The sequence below is a fragment of the Nerophis lumbriciformis genome, linkage group LG09, assembly GCF_033978685.3.
Source record: "Nerophis lumbriciformis linkage group LG09, RoL_Nlum_v2.1, whole genome shotgun sequence".
In the NCBI taxonomy this organism is placed as follows: Eukaryota; Metazoa; Chordata; class Actinopteri; order Syngnathiformes; family Syngnathidae; genus Nerophis; species Nerophis lumbriciformis.
This window is the reverse complement of record NC_084556.2, coordinates 17,452,807-17,468,733: the sequence shown is the minus strand read 5'-3', so window position 1 is coordinate 17,468,733 and position 15,927 is coordinate 17,452,807. Positions and strand designations below refer to the sequence as shown.

At 37.4% G+C, this 15,927-nt stretch overlaps 1 protein-coding gene across 1 annotated transcript in view; it reads left to right on the top strand.

The window, feature by feature from the left end:
* Positions 1–15,927, top strand: part of LOC133607627 (neurexin-2-like) — a 416,009-nt gene that overhangs the window by 203,854 nt on the left and 196,228 nt on the right. Inside the window, exon 9 of the mRNA XM_061962447.1 lies at positions 2,987–3,370. Within this exon, the coding sequence (XP_061818431.1) occupies positions 2,987–3,370 (384 nt within the window). The remainder of the gene's footprint in view (positions 1–2,986; positions 3,371–15,927) is intronic.

The following is a 15,927-nucleotide window of genomic DNA, read 5'->3' as shown; positions in this document are numbered from 1 at the left end:
GGACATTGCTTTAACTCCACATTCAAACCATTCCATAGTTTCACTCCACAAATTGAAATACAAAAACTTTTAATGGTCATTCTACAACTAAGCATTTTGAAATTTAAATTCCCCCTTAAACTATAACCCCCCTCTCGTGTGCTGAACAATTTTTGAATGCTTCCTGGGAGTTTATTTATTTTATACATTATACATTATTTGTGCAGTTTGATACAAAATAATATCATTAAATTTCAATATTTTTGACTGTAAAAATAGTGAGTGAGTATGGTCCAGATATCCAACCTTGGTGATGATGCGTACAGCTCTTTTCTGAAGTATAGTTATTGAGTTTAATGAGCTTTTATAATTATTCCCGCAGACTTCCACACAATAGGTTAAGTATGGTAAGACTAATGAACAGTAAATAATGTGGAGTGATTTGTGATCCAGAACCTGCTTTGCTTTATTTATTACTGAGATGCTTCTTGACAGCTTAGATTGTACATGTTTTATATGCGATGTTTCTACTTATAGACTGTGCCCTTAAATTACAATAGGGATTGTGTAGTTACACGGCAGGCCACCGGGTGTCGCTAAGCGTGAAAGCCAGAAGAGCCGCAGAAGAAGTAGTCAGAGAAGCTCCAGAGAAGCGTCATGGAGGGAAAACGTCAACGCAAAGACGTCAGTACAACGCAAGCAACTTGTACCAAAAAGACAGTGTGTACACACTTTGGCTCTAATAAGGATGACGTCAACCAAAAAGTAGTAAGCCTTGTTACTAAATATGAACAATGCATGTCACCCCAAAAAAGAGAGCAACTCAGACTGCTTATAAGTTTCAGACAAAAAAGCAGATGTTCGTAACGGAATTATTTACAAACGCCACATATTGTGGAAAAGATAGAGATCATAATTTTACTGTAATAAATACATTTTTCATAAGGTGAAAGTCATCTACATTTCTGCACAGCACAGTGTTTCAAAAATATTTTTCTTTACAAATTTTCAAGTTTCTCCTCATCAAGGAAACACTGTCATTCCAGCTGACGTGTTTTCCAATTTTTTTAATTTTTATTTTTTGCGAACCCCCAGCATGAGAGGCGAGTGTGCTGACCACTGAGCTATAAGCCTGGGCCAGGAAACACTCTTGAAGTTGTCCGGGAGTGATGTTTACTAACGTACACATGGCGCAGCCACACTGGCTGTCACCTGTTACACATGTTCTTTTCAGTTATAAAATTATACAAATATTTAGAAGATAAACTAAGCTGAGAGTGGAATAATCGTTACTTCAGGTAATCATGTTTTGGATTTTTTTTTGCCAAAATTGCCCCAGTCCGAGTATGAGGGCTGGAGTTACAATATGTACCGCCACTTACACTTGTAATGACAAGCTACAGACAGTCCCAGCGAGGGACAAAAAAGGGTAGCGCTACATCGCTTTGTCGCGGTGCACTTTTATTTAAAGCAGGCCACCACAAATACCTAAGGGCCTGGTTTACTTAGATCCAAATACCACGCGCTAAATAGCAGGTGCAACAAATAAAATAGCGTGTATTATAAGTGGGTGTGTTTCATGTGATCGACTGAGTGGTGAAGACCGCTTCATTTAAATGAGGATTTTTCGTGCATACGGGATTTTACCACAGAGACAATCATTTTCTCTACCTGTGTACGATGTGTTGAACCAGCAACACACATCTATAATCAGTAACACCTTTTCTGAGTCGCAGTCTAGACAACAAAAACATGGCCGTAACTACCATGGAGGACATCGAAAGTCAGGTCCTCTATATTTTTTTAAGTGACAATACGAAGATGATATAACTGACTACAAATATACTTTGTGTAGGACATTGTGTGCACTGTACAACACCATGCGGATAATCATCCTCTCTCAATATACGATCTTTGGTCACTCCAACAACAAAACGCAATGAAGTCCACTTTCACTTTAAACATTATCCTATCCGAAATGTGCTGTCAACTTAAAATTAGCAATAAATGATACTGACGTAACTAATGTTGGTTTCACCTTAATGAATCTGATGTGAAACGCTGTCGGTATAATACCCTTGTCGTGACAGTCAGGTGCCTAAAGGCAGAACACACGCTCTGCGTAGGGCCTGGTACCAATGATTGTCACACACACACTGGGTGTCTAAGGCCCATTCTACACTAAGAAGGGGCCAGCTGTCTAAGGCCCCTTCTTAGTGTAGAAGGGGCCTTAGACAGCTGGTATTGAAAACATATTTCGTTGTACTTTTAACTGCAATGACAATAAAGTTCCATTCCAGTCAGAGCAGAGAAGATGTGCACACACCACTGGGTGCAAAGCTGTCGCTGTTTCTGCCTTGCTTTACAGCGTGAGATTAATGTAAATGTTGCTAATACTTGGTTAATATTCAGATCACGAGATGTAAATGGAGTACTGTTGGTGGTTTTTGGATGTTTTATTAGTAATAGTGTACTGCCATTACAGTAGCTACATTGTTAGCCACCTCATGCTTGCCATATTTTCTGACTAAGAATGCATAAAAAAAGAAAAATATACAGTATGTGTTCTTGTTTTACGTAGGGATTGTGAATCATAGGCAAAATTCCAAAAAAGTGCAGTTCCCCTTTAACAAGAAGACACAATGAACAATGAAGACACAACTGCAAAATATAATAATAAACATATTAGGTATACCTGATGTATTTATATTCCAAATGATACACTCCATCCCTACGATTGTTTCTGTTGGGGTCAAGTTTCAAATGTATCGTTACAAATGCTTCACTTTTAATAGCAGAATTCAGTGTGCATCCTCCCAAGGCCTGGCTGAACACTTTCTTTATTTACACTTGAGAAAAGAAAAAAGCAGAGATGTGTGCCCACTTCCTCAATCCCACATTTCTTCATCGCTCTACACAGCCCACACACACCTGTCGTTATTTCCCACATGTAAAAAATATTGCGTAAGTATAAGTTGACTCATAGCCTCTAATGCCGTCCCCGCAGGCTTTGTTTCGGTGAACGGCAAGAGCATCCCGTTTGCTGCGAACGAAGGCAGCGAGATCCTCGACCTGGACGGCGACATGTATCTCGGTGGTCTACCCGACGACCGCCAAGGCCTCATGCTCCCTCCAGAGGTTTGGACCGCCGCCCTGGGCCTCGGTTACGTGGGCTGCGTGCGGGATCTCTTTATTGACGGCCAGAGCCGCAACCTGTGGAGGCTGGCCGAGATTCAGGGCGCCACAGGGGTCAGCAGCCTGTGCACCAGAGAGACCCACGTTAGGTGTGGCCGAGACACGTGTGCCAACGGCGGCCACTGCAGAGAGGGCTGGAACCGCCATGTTTGTGACTGTAATGGTACCGGCTACCTGGGGCCCGACTGTGAGAAAGGTAAGAGTGTCTGAGTGAGTAAGTGCACAAAGAATACCTCTGCAAAGCTTTTATCACACTTTGGCACGTATTTTATTCATCACCTTTGCTATGCAGTGGCTGCAAAGTGCCTAGAAAGAAGAAAACATTCCTTAAAAAAAACATTCCCTTAAAACACAGGCCTTCTGTGCAGTAATATATTCTCTATTAATAGTATTAGGGATGGGTATAATTAGTGGATTTGTAATTTGATCACACTAACATAGGGGTCCCCAAACTTTTTGACTCGGGGTTCGCATTGGGTTAAAACAATTTGGTCGGGGGCCAGGGATTGTATATATATATATATATATATATATATATATATATATATATATATATATATATATATATATATATATATATATATATATATATATATACAAACCCCGTTTCCATATGAGTTGGGAAATTGTGTTAGATGTAAATATAAACAGAATACAATGATTTCCAAATAATTTTCAACCCATATTCAGTTGAATATGCTACAAAGACAACATATTTGATGTACAAACTGATAAACATTTTTTTTTTTGCAAATAATCATTAACTTTAGAATTTGATGCCAGCAACACGTGACAAAGAAGTTGGGAAAGGTGGCAATAAATACTGATAAAGTTGAGGAATGCTCATCAAACACTTATTTGGAACATCCCACAGGTCAACAGGCACATTGGGAACAGTTGAGTGCCATGATTGGGTATAAAAGTAGATTCCATGAAATGCTCAGTCATTCACAAACAAGGATGGGGCCAGGGTCACCATTTTGTCAACAAATGCGTGAGCAAATTGTTGAACAGTTTAAGAAAAACCTTTCTCAACCAGCTATTGCAAGGAATTTAGGGATTTCACCATCTACGGTCCGTAATATCACCAAAGGGTTCAGAGAATCAGGAGAAATCACTGCACGTAAGCAGCTAAGCCTGTAATCTTCGATCCCTCAGGCTGTACTGCATCAACAAGCGACATCAGTGTGTAAAGGATATCACCACATGGGCTCAGGAACACTTCAGAAACCCACTGTCAGTAACTACAGTTGGTCGCGACATCTGTAAGTGCAAGTTAAAAGTCTTCTATGCAAGGCGAAAACCGTTTATCAACAACACCCAGAAACGCCGTCGGCTTCGCTGGGCCTGAGCTCATCTAAGATGGACTGATACAAAGTGGAAAAGTGTTCTGTGGTCTGACGAGTCCACATTTCAAATTGTTTTTGGAAACTGTGGACGTCGTGTTCTCCGGACCAAAGAGGAAAAGAACCATCCGGATTGTTATAGGCGCAAAGTTGAAAAGCCAGCATCTGTGATGGTATGGGGGTGTATTAGTGTCCAAGACATAGGTAACTTACACATCTGTGAAGGCGCCATTAATACTGAAAGGTACATACAGGTTTTGGAGCAACATATGTTGCCATCCAAGCAACGTTACCATGGATGCCCCTGCTTATTTCAGCAAGACAGTGCCAAGCTACGTGTTACATCAACGTGGCTTCATAGTAAAAGAGTGCGGGTACTAGATTGGCCTGCCTGTAGTCCAGACCTGTCTCCCATTGAAAATGTGTGTCGCATTATGAAGCCTAAAATACCAAAACAGAGACCCCCGGACTGTTGAACAACTTAAGCTGTACATCAAGCAAGAATGGGAAATAATTCCACTAGAGAAGCTTAAAAAATGTGTCTCTTCAGTTCCCAAACGTTTACTGAGTGTTGTTAAAAGGAAAGGCCATGTAACACAGTGGTGAACATGCCTTTTCCCAACTACTTTGGCACGTGTTGCAGCCATGAAATTCTAAGTTAAATATTATTTGCAAAAAAAAATAAAGTTTATGAGTTTGAACATCAAATATCTTGTCTTTGTAGTGCATTCAATTGAATATGGGTTGAAAATGATTTGCAAATCATTGTATTCGGTTTATATTTGCATCCAACACAATTTCCCAACTCATATGGAAACGGGGTTTGTATATATATATATATATATATATATATATATATATATATATATATATTCCTCACGTACTCACTGCGGCGTGAGCGCAATGATGTCACGTTATCGATGGGAAAATGCATTTTTAGACAATGTGATTTGCCTGAGCGGCTAGAAGACCCCGAGAGTAACAAGCAGTAGAAAATATATTAGAAAGGACAAATTAAAAAAAAAAAACTTGAGACTTCCCGCGGGCCGGACTTTGGACGCTGGTAGGCCGTATTCGCCCCGCGGGCCGTAGTTTGCGGACCCCTGATCTAAACTTTAACGCTGCCGGGTATTTTTTTCTATATTTTTATTGTAATATTTTCAGAATGTGTTTGTTCTATTTTTGGCCAAAGTAAGACAAAGAAAACACTCTGAAGTTGTCTTTATTTTTTAATATTAATGCCATGATTTTAATAGTCTGGCCCGCGTGTGCACAGATTTTCCTCCATGCGGCCGCTCAGCTAATATGAGTTGGATAACCCTGTAGCAAAAAACAAAGGGCAGCATAAAATAGAGAGTAGATCCAGCAGAAAATAGACATTATAAACAAAGACAGGTAGCGAACATAGAAGCGGGCCGGATTTTGGACGCTGGCGGGCCGTAGCTTGGGTACCCCTGCACTAACATATTCCAGTTGCATAATGAAAGTATTTAAAAGCAGCCAGCAGATGGCGCAACACATTTTTACCAAATGAACAGCAGGAGGAACCAAACGATATACAGTAGTTCATGTTCTGCAGTGGTTCTAAAAATGCAGCATTACATGTCAAGTTGGACATTTCAGGAAGTTCATTCAATGATCGACCTCAAAACACGGTTGATAGCATTTCAATAAGCAAGTGAGAAAATGTGTCAAGAAAGCAGACTAATAACCTTTTTTATTCATCGTAAATATTGTACATTTTTAAGCATTTTAACTTAATGTCATAAACTAGGAATATTCTGATCAGAGTTTTATGCTGCCGAGATCAGCCGATACCAATAGAGATACTGATCAATGTATTTATGGTGAGTGCTATTAACAGTTTAACAATATCAACACATTATTTAAACAAGTTCCTTATTTTCTTTTATTAGATATAGTTGTTAGAGAAGTCCTCCTGTGTCCAGGGAATTATTTCCTGAGTTTGTAAACGGTAATAAAAATGAGAAAAAAAAATGTTTCTGATAGTGAAAAATATTAATCTGATCACTGTAGTATTGACCATATGCTGATACTAATTGATTGGTTGATTGAAACTTTTATTAGTAGATTGCACAGTACAGTACATATTCCGTACAATTGACCACTAAATGGTAACACCCGAATAAGTTTTTCAACTTGTTTAAGTCGGGGTCCACGTTCATCAATTCATGGTAAGTATCATTACTGTTGATATCTATATCAATCCGCCCACCCCTGTTTACATTCCAGAGCTTTAGCTTAGCAGTTAGTATTGCTTATGTATCCTCTTGCAATTTGGACTGTAGCATGTTTCGCTATTCTTCATCGATAATAGCACTTGTGAAAAAATGTGTCACTTGCACTGTGGAGGGACGTTAGCTCGCTCGTGAGGAGATTGCGTTTAGGACGTGGCCATTTGTAATTTACAGGACACAGCCAGAATGCATTATCACTAGGGATGTCCGATAATGGCTTTTTGATGATATCCGATATTCCGATATTGTCCAACTCTTTAATTACCGATACCGATATCAACCGATACCGATATCAACCGATATATACAGTCGTGGAATTAACACATTATTATACCTAATTTGGACAACCAGGTATGGTGAAGATAAAGTACTTTTGAAAAAAATTAATAAAATGAAATAAGATAAATAAATTTAAAAAAATGTCTTGAATAAAAAAGAAAGTAAAACAATATAAAAACAGTTACATAGAAACTAGTAATTAATAAAAATTAGTAAAATTAACTGTTAAAGGTTAGTAGTGGACCAGCAGCACGCACAATCATGTGTGCTTACGGACTGTATCCCTTGCAGACTATATTGATATATATTGATATATAATGTAGGAACCAGAATATTAATAACAGAAAGAAACAACCCTTTTGTGTGAATGAGTGTAAATGGGGGAGGGAGGTTTTTGGGGTTGGTGCACTAATTGTAAGTGTATCTTGTGTTTTTTATGTTGATTTAAAAAAATTAATAAAATAAATAAAAAATAAAAAAACAATACCGATAATAATAAAAAAACGATACTGATTATTTCCGATATTACATTTTAACGCATTTATCGGCCGATAATATCGGCCTGCCGATATTATCGGACATCTCTAATTATCACGATATACAAATATAGTATTAAAAATGGTAAATGGGTTATACTTGTGTAGCGCTTTTCTACCTTCAAGGTACTCAAAGCGCTTTGACACTATTTCCACATTCACCCATTCACACACACATTCACACACTGATGGCGGGAGCTGCCATGCAAGGCCCTAACCACAACCCATCAGGAGCAAGGGTGAAGTAAGCTCTGGTATTGGCCAAATGTATATTATTTATTACGCATGTTGTCTATATGGTGCGACCCTAGTTAAGATGATTGCGTTCACACTTGACCAGATGAACCGAACCGTACTAGCAGATCGAACACACCATAGTTCATTTTTGAGGTGAAAGCTAATTCGCTTTTAGCGTAACGTTAGCTCATTTTGCGGTGTGTGCGTGTATGTGCGTGTGTGTGTGTGTGTGTGTGTGTGTGTTACGGACAGCAAAGCCCTGTCTGTCTGTTATTTCACTTTACCTTTTTCTGTGTTGATTGAGCTGTGTTGAAGCAGGACATTATGTTAAATGAAGAGTTTCTGTCTCTGATTGTTGATATAATAATGTAACTGCATCATTAAGCCTACATGAACTCCATGGTGTTCAGGGATGAATAGTCTCTCCTATTGCTATTGTACCATTTTTTCAGCTATAGTTACATTAATCATTCGTAATGCAGCAGCCTAGTTTTGAATGGCAGGGTCCCTGCTATCACATGTTGATAAAAATATAACATTTGCATAATAAAAATCAACTACAGGTTTCCCAAATGCTGTAATAAATTAAGCATGATGAGTTGACTTGAAACTGTTTAATGTTGCACTTTTTATATGTAGAAGAAAAGTTTTGTCATTTTATTTAATCTGAGCAACAACTTGAGGCAGTTTAATGTTGATTAACGTGGGCAGAATTATTATAGTGTTCCCAGTGTTAAAAGGATAAAGCCATTGTTTACAAATTTGGTAAATAATTAACCAAAAAATGTATATGTTGTTGTTTTCTTACTGTACTGAAAATGAACCGAACCGTGACCTCTAAACCGAGGTACGTACCGAGCTAAAATTGTTGTGTAACGTTACACCCCTACTTAACTGTATGGTATATAAATTGTGCCAATTTTTATGAAAAACAATGTTCCATATCATCAGTTTCCACTATTACTATCACTAGCTGGAGAGTTGACATGTTTTACGTTCCAGTTTCTGATATACAGCACCAACAAAGTCAGGGTCAATGTACTAGGGCCATTCCAGCAGATCTGTGCCTTTTGCACAATAAACCTGTATAAATGCACAACTAAATTTACTGTAAAATAATTTTCTTTTCAGAAAATTGTTCTGCACAATTGCCTTTTTTTTTGGTACAATCTGTAAGATTAATTTCAACTATGTTAAACACTGAAAAAACAGTTGCCTGTCTGCTGCCGCGTCCTAAAATTGGACTTCACCATTAATTATAATAATCAAAATGTAATATTTTTAGGCATTTGTGTTACTCATCTGGAAAAAAATTAAATAAAACAATTTAGTTAAAACCTTAGTTGTGTCCCTGGGTTTTCACTCAGTCGTGTTAGATATTGGAAGGTTCATCAAGGTTCACAGGAAGTTGTGTCATTCACATCCTCTGCAGGCTATGGGAGGGCCACAAGTCAGCTCAATAATTTATTATATCTATATTTTTTGTTCACTAAGATAAGGGGGTAAAATCTATTTTATTCTGTTATTTCTTTAATCACTGTAATGTTCTTAGTCATGCTATTAGCACAAATGCCCTGTCCTATATGTTATGTATATGCTAACTCTATGCTAAAAACTCATGCCTGTTCATTTCAGTTCTGTTACTCAAATGAGTCATCTTTGACTGCGGAACCTTGGTAAAAAATGAAAACCAAGTTGCCTGAGATGGGTTAATAATACACATTTTTTAGGGAGTTTTTCATTTTAAAAAAGACAAAAATGTAGATTTATTCACAACAAACGAATGGCATTGATTTGGAATGGCCCACCATGACTTTGCAATGTAACACCGTTTAACACTTTATAGTAAATGTTGTAGGGTTGTACAGTATACCGGTATTAGTATAGTACCGCGATACTAATAAATAATTTTCGGTACTATGCCGTCTCTGAAACGTACCGGTCCCGCGTCGTCGTCACGTCGTGTCATTGCTGGTTTTACGAGCAGACGAGCAAGCTCGGTAGCACACAATCACGGAGTACTTACCAACAGACACAGTGTGTGGACAGAAAAGGGAGAATGGACACATTTTGGCTTAAAAACTAAAGATAAAGGTGAAGTTATAACACTGAAACGCCCTCATGAAGAGGTGCTTTAAAAAGACATGGCTAGCTAGCTAGTGGCTAAAGTCCATCCGCCGTCGGCAGTGTTATAGTTACTTCTAAATCACTAAACCTCGCCTCCATGGCGAAAAATAAAGTGAGTTTCTTACAAGTATCATCCCTGCAGGACGAGAAATAGCTAAACATGCTTCACTACACACCGTAGCTCACTGGCGTCATAATGTACCGGTAAACAAACCCCATTGGTGGATCTACACCTGACATCCACTGTAATAATATCAAGTACAGGCACGTATCTAGTCGATACTACTATGATTACGTCAATATTTTTTGGCAGCACAACATCTTTTGTTTTTTTAAATGTATATTATGTTTATAAACTCAGGAAATATGTCCCTGGACACATGAGGACTTTGACTATGACCAATGTATGATCTTGTAACTACTTATTATTGGATTGATACCCAAATGTGTGGTATCATCCAAAACTAATGTAAAGTATCAAACAACAGAAGAATAAGTGATTACTACATTTTAACAGAAGTGTAGACAGAACATGTTAAAAGAGAAAGTAAGCAGATATTAACAGTAAATGAACAAGTAGATTAATAATTCATTTTCTACCAATTGTCCTTAATAATGTTGACACAATAATAGAATATAAATGACACAATATGTTACTGCATATGTCAGCAGACTAATTAAGAGTCTTTGCTTACTTACTACTAAAAGACAAGTTGTCTAGTATGTTCACTATTTTATTTAAGGACTAAATTGAAATAAGAAACATATGTTTAATGTACCCTAAGATTTTTTGTTACAATAAAGCCAATAATGCAATTTTTTTCGGGGTCCCCTTTATTTCGATAAGTATCGAAATAATTTTGGTACCGGTACCAAAATATTGGTATCGGGACAACACTAAAATGTTGTGTAAGTACTGAATGTTAAAAAGATTGAATTGATGGAGATGATGATTTATTCACAAACAGACACCAGGCATCTTTGTTGCAAATCATAATTCCAAACAGTCTCGAATTCACAGCACACGTGTAATGTTTCTATCATCTTATTTTAATTGGGGGCAAAATAAATTACCTTTTTAACAAATAAGAAGTTAACACAATATTATTAATTGTTCCACCCTATACAGTTTCTATCCCTGATTTATGTATTATTATTACCACATTTACATGCACAAGGCAGGACTAGACCACATTTCATACCTAAATGACGCTAAATCCCAGCTCAAGAGTTATGTATTAAAGAATTATCAGTATCATGAGGTTGCCAAAGCTTTTAAGTGTCTTATTATGGAAACGGTGCTGCTTCATTGATGTGACTCACTCTTCATTTTCATGCAGATTATATGAGGCCACATTGCAATGTGTGTATGTATGTAAAATCCCCTCCACCACCCTCATCTCTTCTTGTGTCACTTGGTGGTGATGATTTAGAGACTATCAGACATCAGATTGCATGCTGCTTTTGTGGTGACCGTCTACAAATGCTTCAGGCCTTTTCTGCCATCTGCTGCAAATGATGAAAACTGCAATGTGAGTTTAAAAAAATAATGGACTTACTGAGAAATGAAAGCTTATTTTCATTTTGTGAGCTTAGATCCCAAACATGAATGGTGTGTTTTATGGTTTGAAAAGTGTTCATAAATGTTAATTATTGTGTTGTGTAATCAATATCTATAACATGTCTGGACAATGTAATGACTCTTTTTTTTTCTAGGCACTACAGGAAAAAAAATACACATCTATACTGCGGCTTTCAAAAATAATGAGTTAAATTATGTGATTAATCACATAAGAATAGAGCATTCATCATGTACAAGACAATATTATTTGTTTGTCATTGCACCCAAAAAGTACAACAACAATTGTTAAATAAAATACATCCCGACTGGACTTAATATAATATAACTGTTACCAGGTTTTTGAGCAAATAAATGACATACATTCAAGTAAAAAATTTAAAAAAATGTTCTTGCATGACATTCTTACAGTAAAATTGGATCGGTGTATAAATATGTGGCTCTTTTTTAAGTTAATTGAAATTAACAAATCAAGGAATAGCCTCTGATTAATAATGAGCAATCCAAATTCGAAAGTTTCATTAATCAGATTTTTTTTTAAATCATTAGACAGCACGAAATTATACAAACCCCGTTTCCATATGAGTTGGGAAATTGTGTTAGATGTAAATATAAATGGAATACAATGATTTGCAAATCCTTTTCAACCCATATTCAATTGAATGCACTACAAAGACAAGATATTTGATGTTCAAACTCATAAACTTTTTTTTTTTTTTTGCAAATAATAATTAACTTAGAATTTCATGGCTGCAACACGTGCCAAAGTAGTTGGGAAAGGGCATGTTCACCACTGTGTTACATCACCTTTTCTTTTAACAACACTCAATAAACGATTGGGAACTGAGGAAACTAAAAAAAAGTTTTGAAAGTGGATTTCTTTCCCATTCTTGTTTTATGTCTTGCAATTGCACTTTGAGAAATGTTGTTCTTAAACTGTTTGACTATTTGCTCACGCAGTTGTGGACAAAGGGGTGTACCTCGCACCATCCTTTTTTGTGAAAGACTGAGCATTTTTTGGGAAGCTGTTTTTATACCCAATCATAGCACCCACCTGTTTCCAATTAGCCTGCACACCTGTGGGATGTTCCATAAAAGTGTTTGATGAGCATTCCTCAACTTTATCAGTAATTATTGCCACCTTTCCCAACTTCTTTGTCACGGGTTGCTGGCATCAAATTCTAAAGTTAATGATTATTTGCAAAAAAAAAATGTTTATCAGTTTGAACATCAAATATGTTGTCTTTGTAGCATATTCAACTGAATATGGGTTGAAAATTATTTGCAAATCATTGTATTCCGTTTATATTTACATCTAACACAATGTCCCAACTCATATGGAAACGGGGTTTGTATTAAAGTTAAAAAGTACCAATGATTTTCACACACACTAGGTGTGGTGAGATTGTCCTCTGCATTTGACCCATCACCCTCACCCCTGGGAGGTGAGGGGAGCAGTGAGCAGCAGCAGTGGTCACGCCCGGCAATCATTTTTGGTGATTAAAGCCCCAATTCCAACCCTTGATGCTAAGTGACAAGCATGGAGCTAATGGGTCACATTTTTATAGTCTTTGGTATGACTCAGCCGGGGTTTGAACTCACGACCTACCGATCTTGAAATAATTACACCACTATTTAATTATATAAGACAGAAAAAACGATTACAAATTGTGCTTTATAGGGGATTTTTTTCCAGACCCCACTCTTACAAAACTGTATTCTTCTTGTTTAAAATAAAATAAAGATGTATAGATATTTTCTTATAAATGAATGTCCTACACCACTGTAGTGAGTTGCTCAAAAAGTGTAAATATTGTCCATAAAATGCTTGAAAATGTATACAATTGGACCATAGAACTGACATATAAACCTAAAAATGAGAGTTTAAGTCTTATAGGCACTCTAAACTACTTGAAAATGTCTCATTTTAAACTTGGGAAGTGATTGGAGTTTATTCATAGACTTCACTATCATAAATGTTTAATGAGAATCATTGCATTAAACATTGCAGTGCAGTATATCTGCTCATGGGATCATACTTGAGAAAATAACTTTGATATAATCTTCAGAATAGTCCATGTACAGCCTAAAAAGCTGTATAGATTTACAATCCACTGAAGATAAGTCAACACGGAGCCATTAGTTGATATGTTATGTAGTGAAGCTACGTAGCTTCACTACATGTCCCAGGAGCTTAGCAGTAGCGTCACTACTTTTTGAACGAGGAGCGATTTTCTGTAGCTTAATTATTTTTAGACCCATGTAGTGAGGTAGCTTACATCAAAGCTACAAGCTACAAAGAGAGCAAATGGACTGCAAATCAAAAAAAATATTAAAATACAGAGAAAATACAACTACCTGGACGAAGGAGAACTTCCATACATATGGAGAAAATCTATAATGATTGGTTGGTGTTTGTTGATGTATATGAAAGTTCCCATTCATCCAGGTCATTGTCATCTCAGGCCATTCAATCGATCGCAACTGAACTGCTTGGTTTGTCGTGGAAGACGTTTCGCCGCTCATCCGAGTAGGCTTCATCAATTCGTGCTCAGATTTAAAATGGTCAGATCTAGTCCAGCGGCTGGTGCCAAAACCCCAAATATTTATACTCAAAAACCATATGTATCAGGTCTATCTGAGGAATTCAGAATAATTTTTAACCAACACAACATCCTAGTACACTTCAAACCAGGCAACACCCTGATACAGAGACTAGTGCATCCTAAAGACCGGACTATTTTGGACTGGTAGTTGTCGATCCACAGCGATCGTTCTGCCACACAATATCTCAATGCTAACGAGGGGAATTTACACTTCAACGACTGTCGTTAGCTTTTACAGTTAAATTGCTCGTTTGTATTAAAACAGTTGTTTTTCTCACTACGATAGGGCGAAACCATTCTTGCCCAGGCTCACCCTCCTGGTTTTCGGAGTATAAATATTTGGGGTTTTGGCACCAACCGCTGGACTAGATCTGACCAATCTAAGTCTATGAGCATGAACTAATGAACTACTCGGATGAGCGGCGAAACGTCTTCCATGACAAACCAAGCAGTCCAGTTGGATTGATTGAATTCCCTGAGATGTTCGTTTGATGAGTCACAGTTAGCTAAGTTTAGGGCGAAACATTACAGACTGGCCAATCAGAGGTAAGATAAGGCAGATCATCAAAACCAGGAATCAAAATCATAACACACACGCTCTCATGTCACATTACAACTAGGGAGTCGGAGAGAGAGGGATGCTTCAAGCTGACGACTCCAAAAGAAAAAGAAACATACTTTAAAATGGCAGAGGGATTCTCTCCTGCAGATTAAATTGTTCCTTTAGTGATGAAGACGACATCCAGTCAACCCACAAAAATATGTGTCCTTGGCCATATTTAGACAAAGGTGTCTGTGTTTAGAGAAAACAATGTCCATAAACTTAGTTTTTAGTTGTTTACTCTGTAAAACAAAATCATATCTGCTCTATTCATTCACACAACACAAGACACAATTAACACAAATTTAGGAACACACATGAAGGTGAATTGAGTTCATGAAAAGCTTTACTGCACATAACCAGTACCAACTGGTCCCAAACAAAACACAAGTCATTGTTTTCTTTTGTCAAGATATAGAGATTTTCTGTTGGTTTTTTTTTGTTTGTTTTTTTACTGCAGGCATTATTAACATTATAGGAGTGGGCCACAGAAAAGGCAAATTAAAATAAATACATACAGTGGGGTGCGGGGACTCCTAGAGGTAGTTGTAGAGTGTCCCCAGCTAAATGACAGATAGTTAAAAGTAATTGACCCTTATTGGGTGCATTTGTACACTCTCAGTTACATTAACATTGATATTTTACACGTGGGCCGATAGTTAGAAATACCGTTAAATGGGGGCCTGTAGCGTAATGCATCATCCTGGTGGTCATATTTATATATGTATATATATATATATATATATATATATATATACCAGAACACCACACCTTACTGGACAGAAGCATCACCAAATCATACAAAAAAGCGCAACCCAACACCTTACAGAACATCCACCTGGAAAATAAAAGGATAGCGGCTGAACTGGACATTGAGGACAGGGTGGACGCCACAGCCAACAAGGAAGCCTTCATCACATTGAAGGACCACAAACCCAACTTCGCAAATAACCCAACATGCCGACTAATAAACCCAACTAAATCTGAAATAGGAAAAATCAGCAAAATAATCCTGGACAGAGTCAACACAAAAATCAAGGACAAAACACCACTCAACCAATGGAGAAATACAGCAGCAGTAATCAAATGGTTCAACAACATCCAAGACAAACAACAGCACAACTTTATCTCCTTTGATATCGAGGAATTTTACCCTTCCATCACGCAAGACCTACTGACTCAAG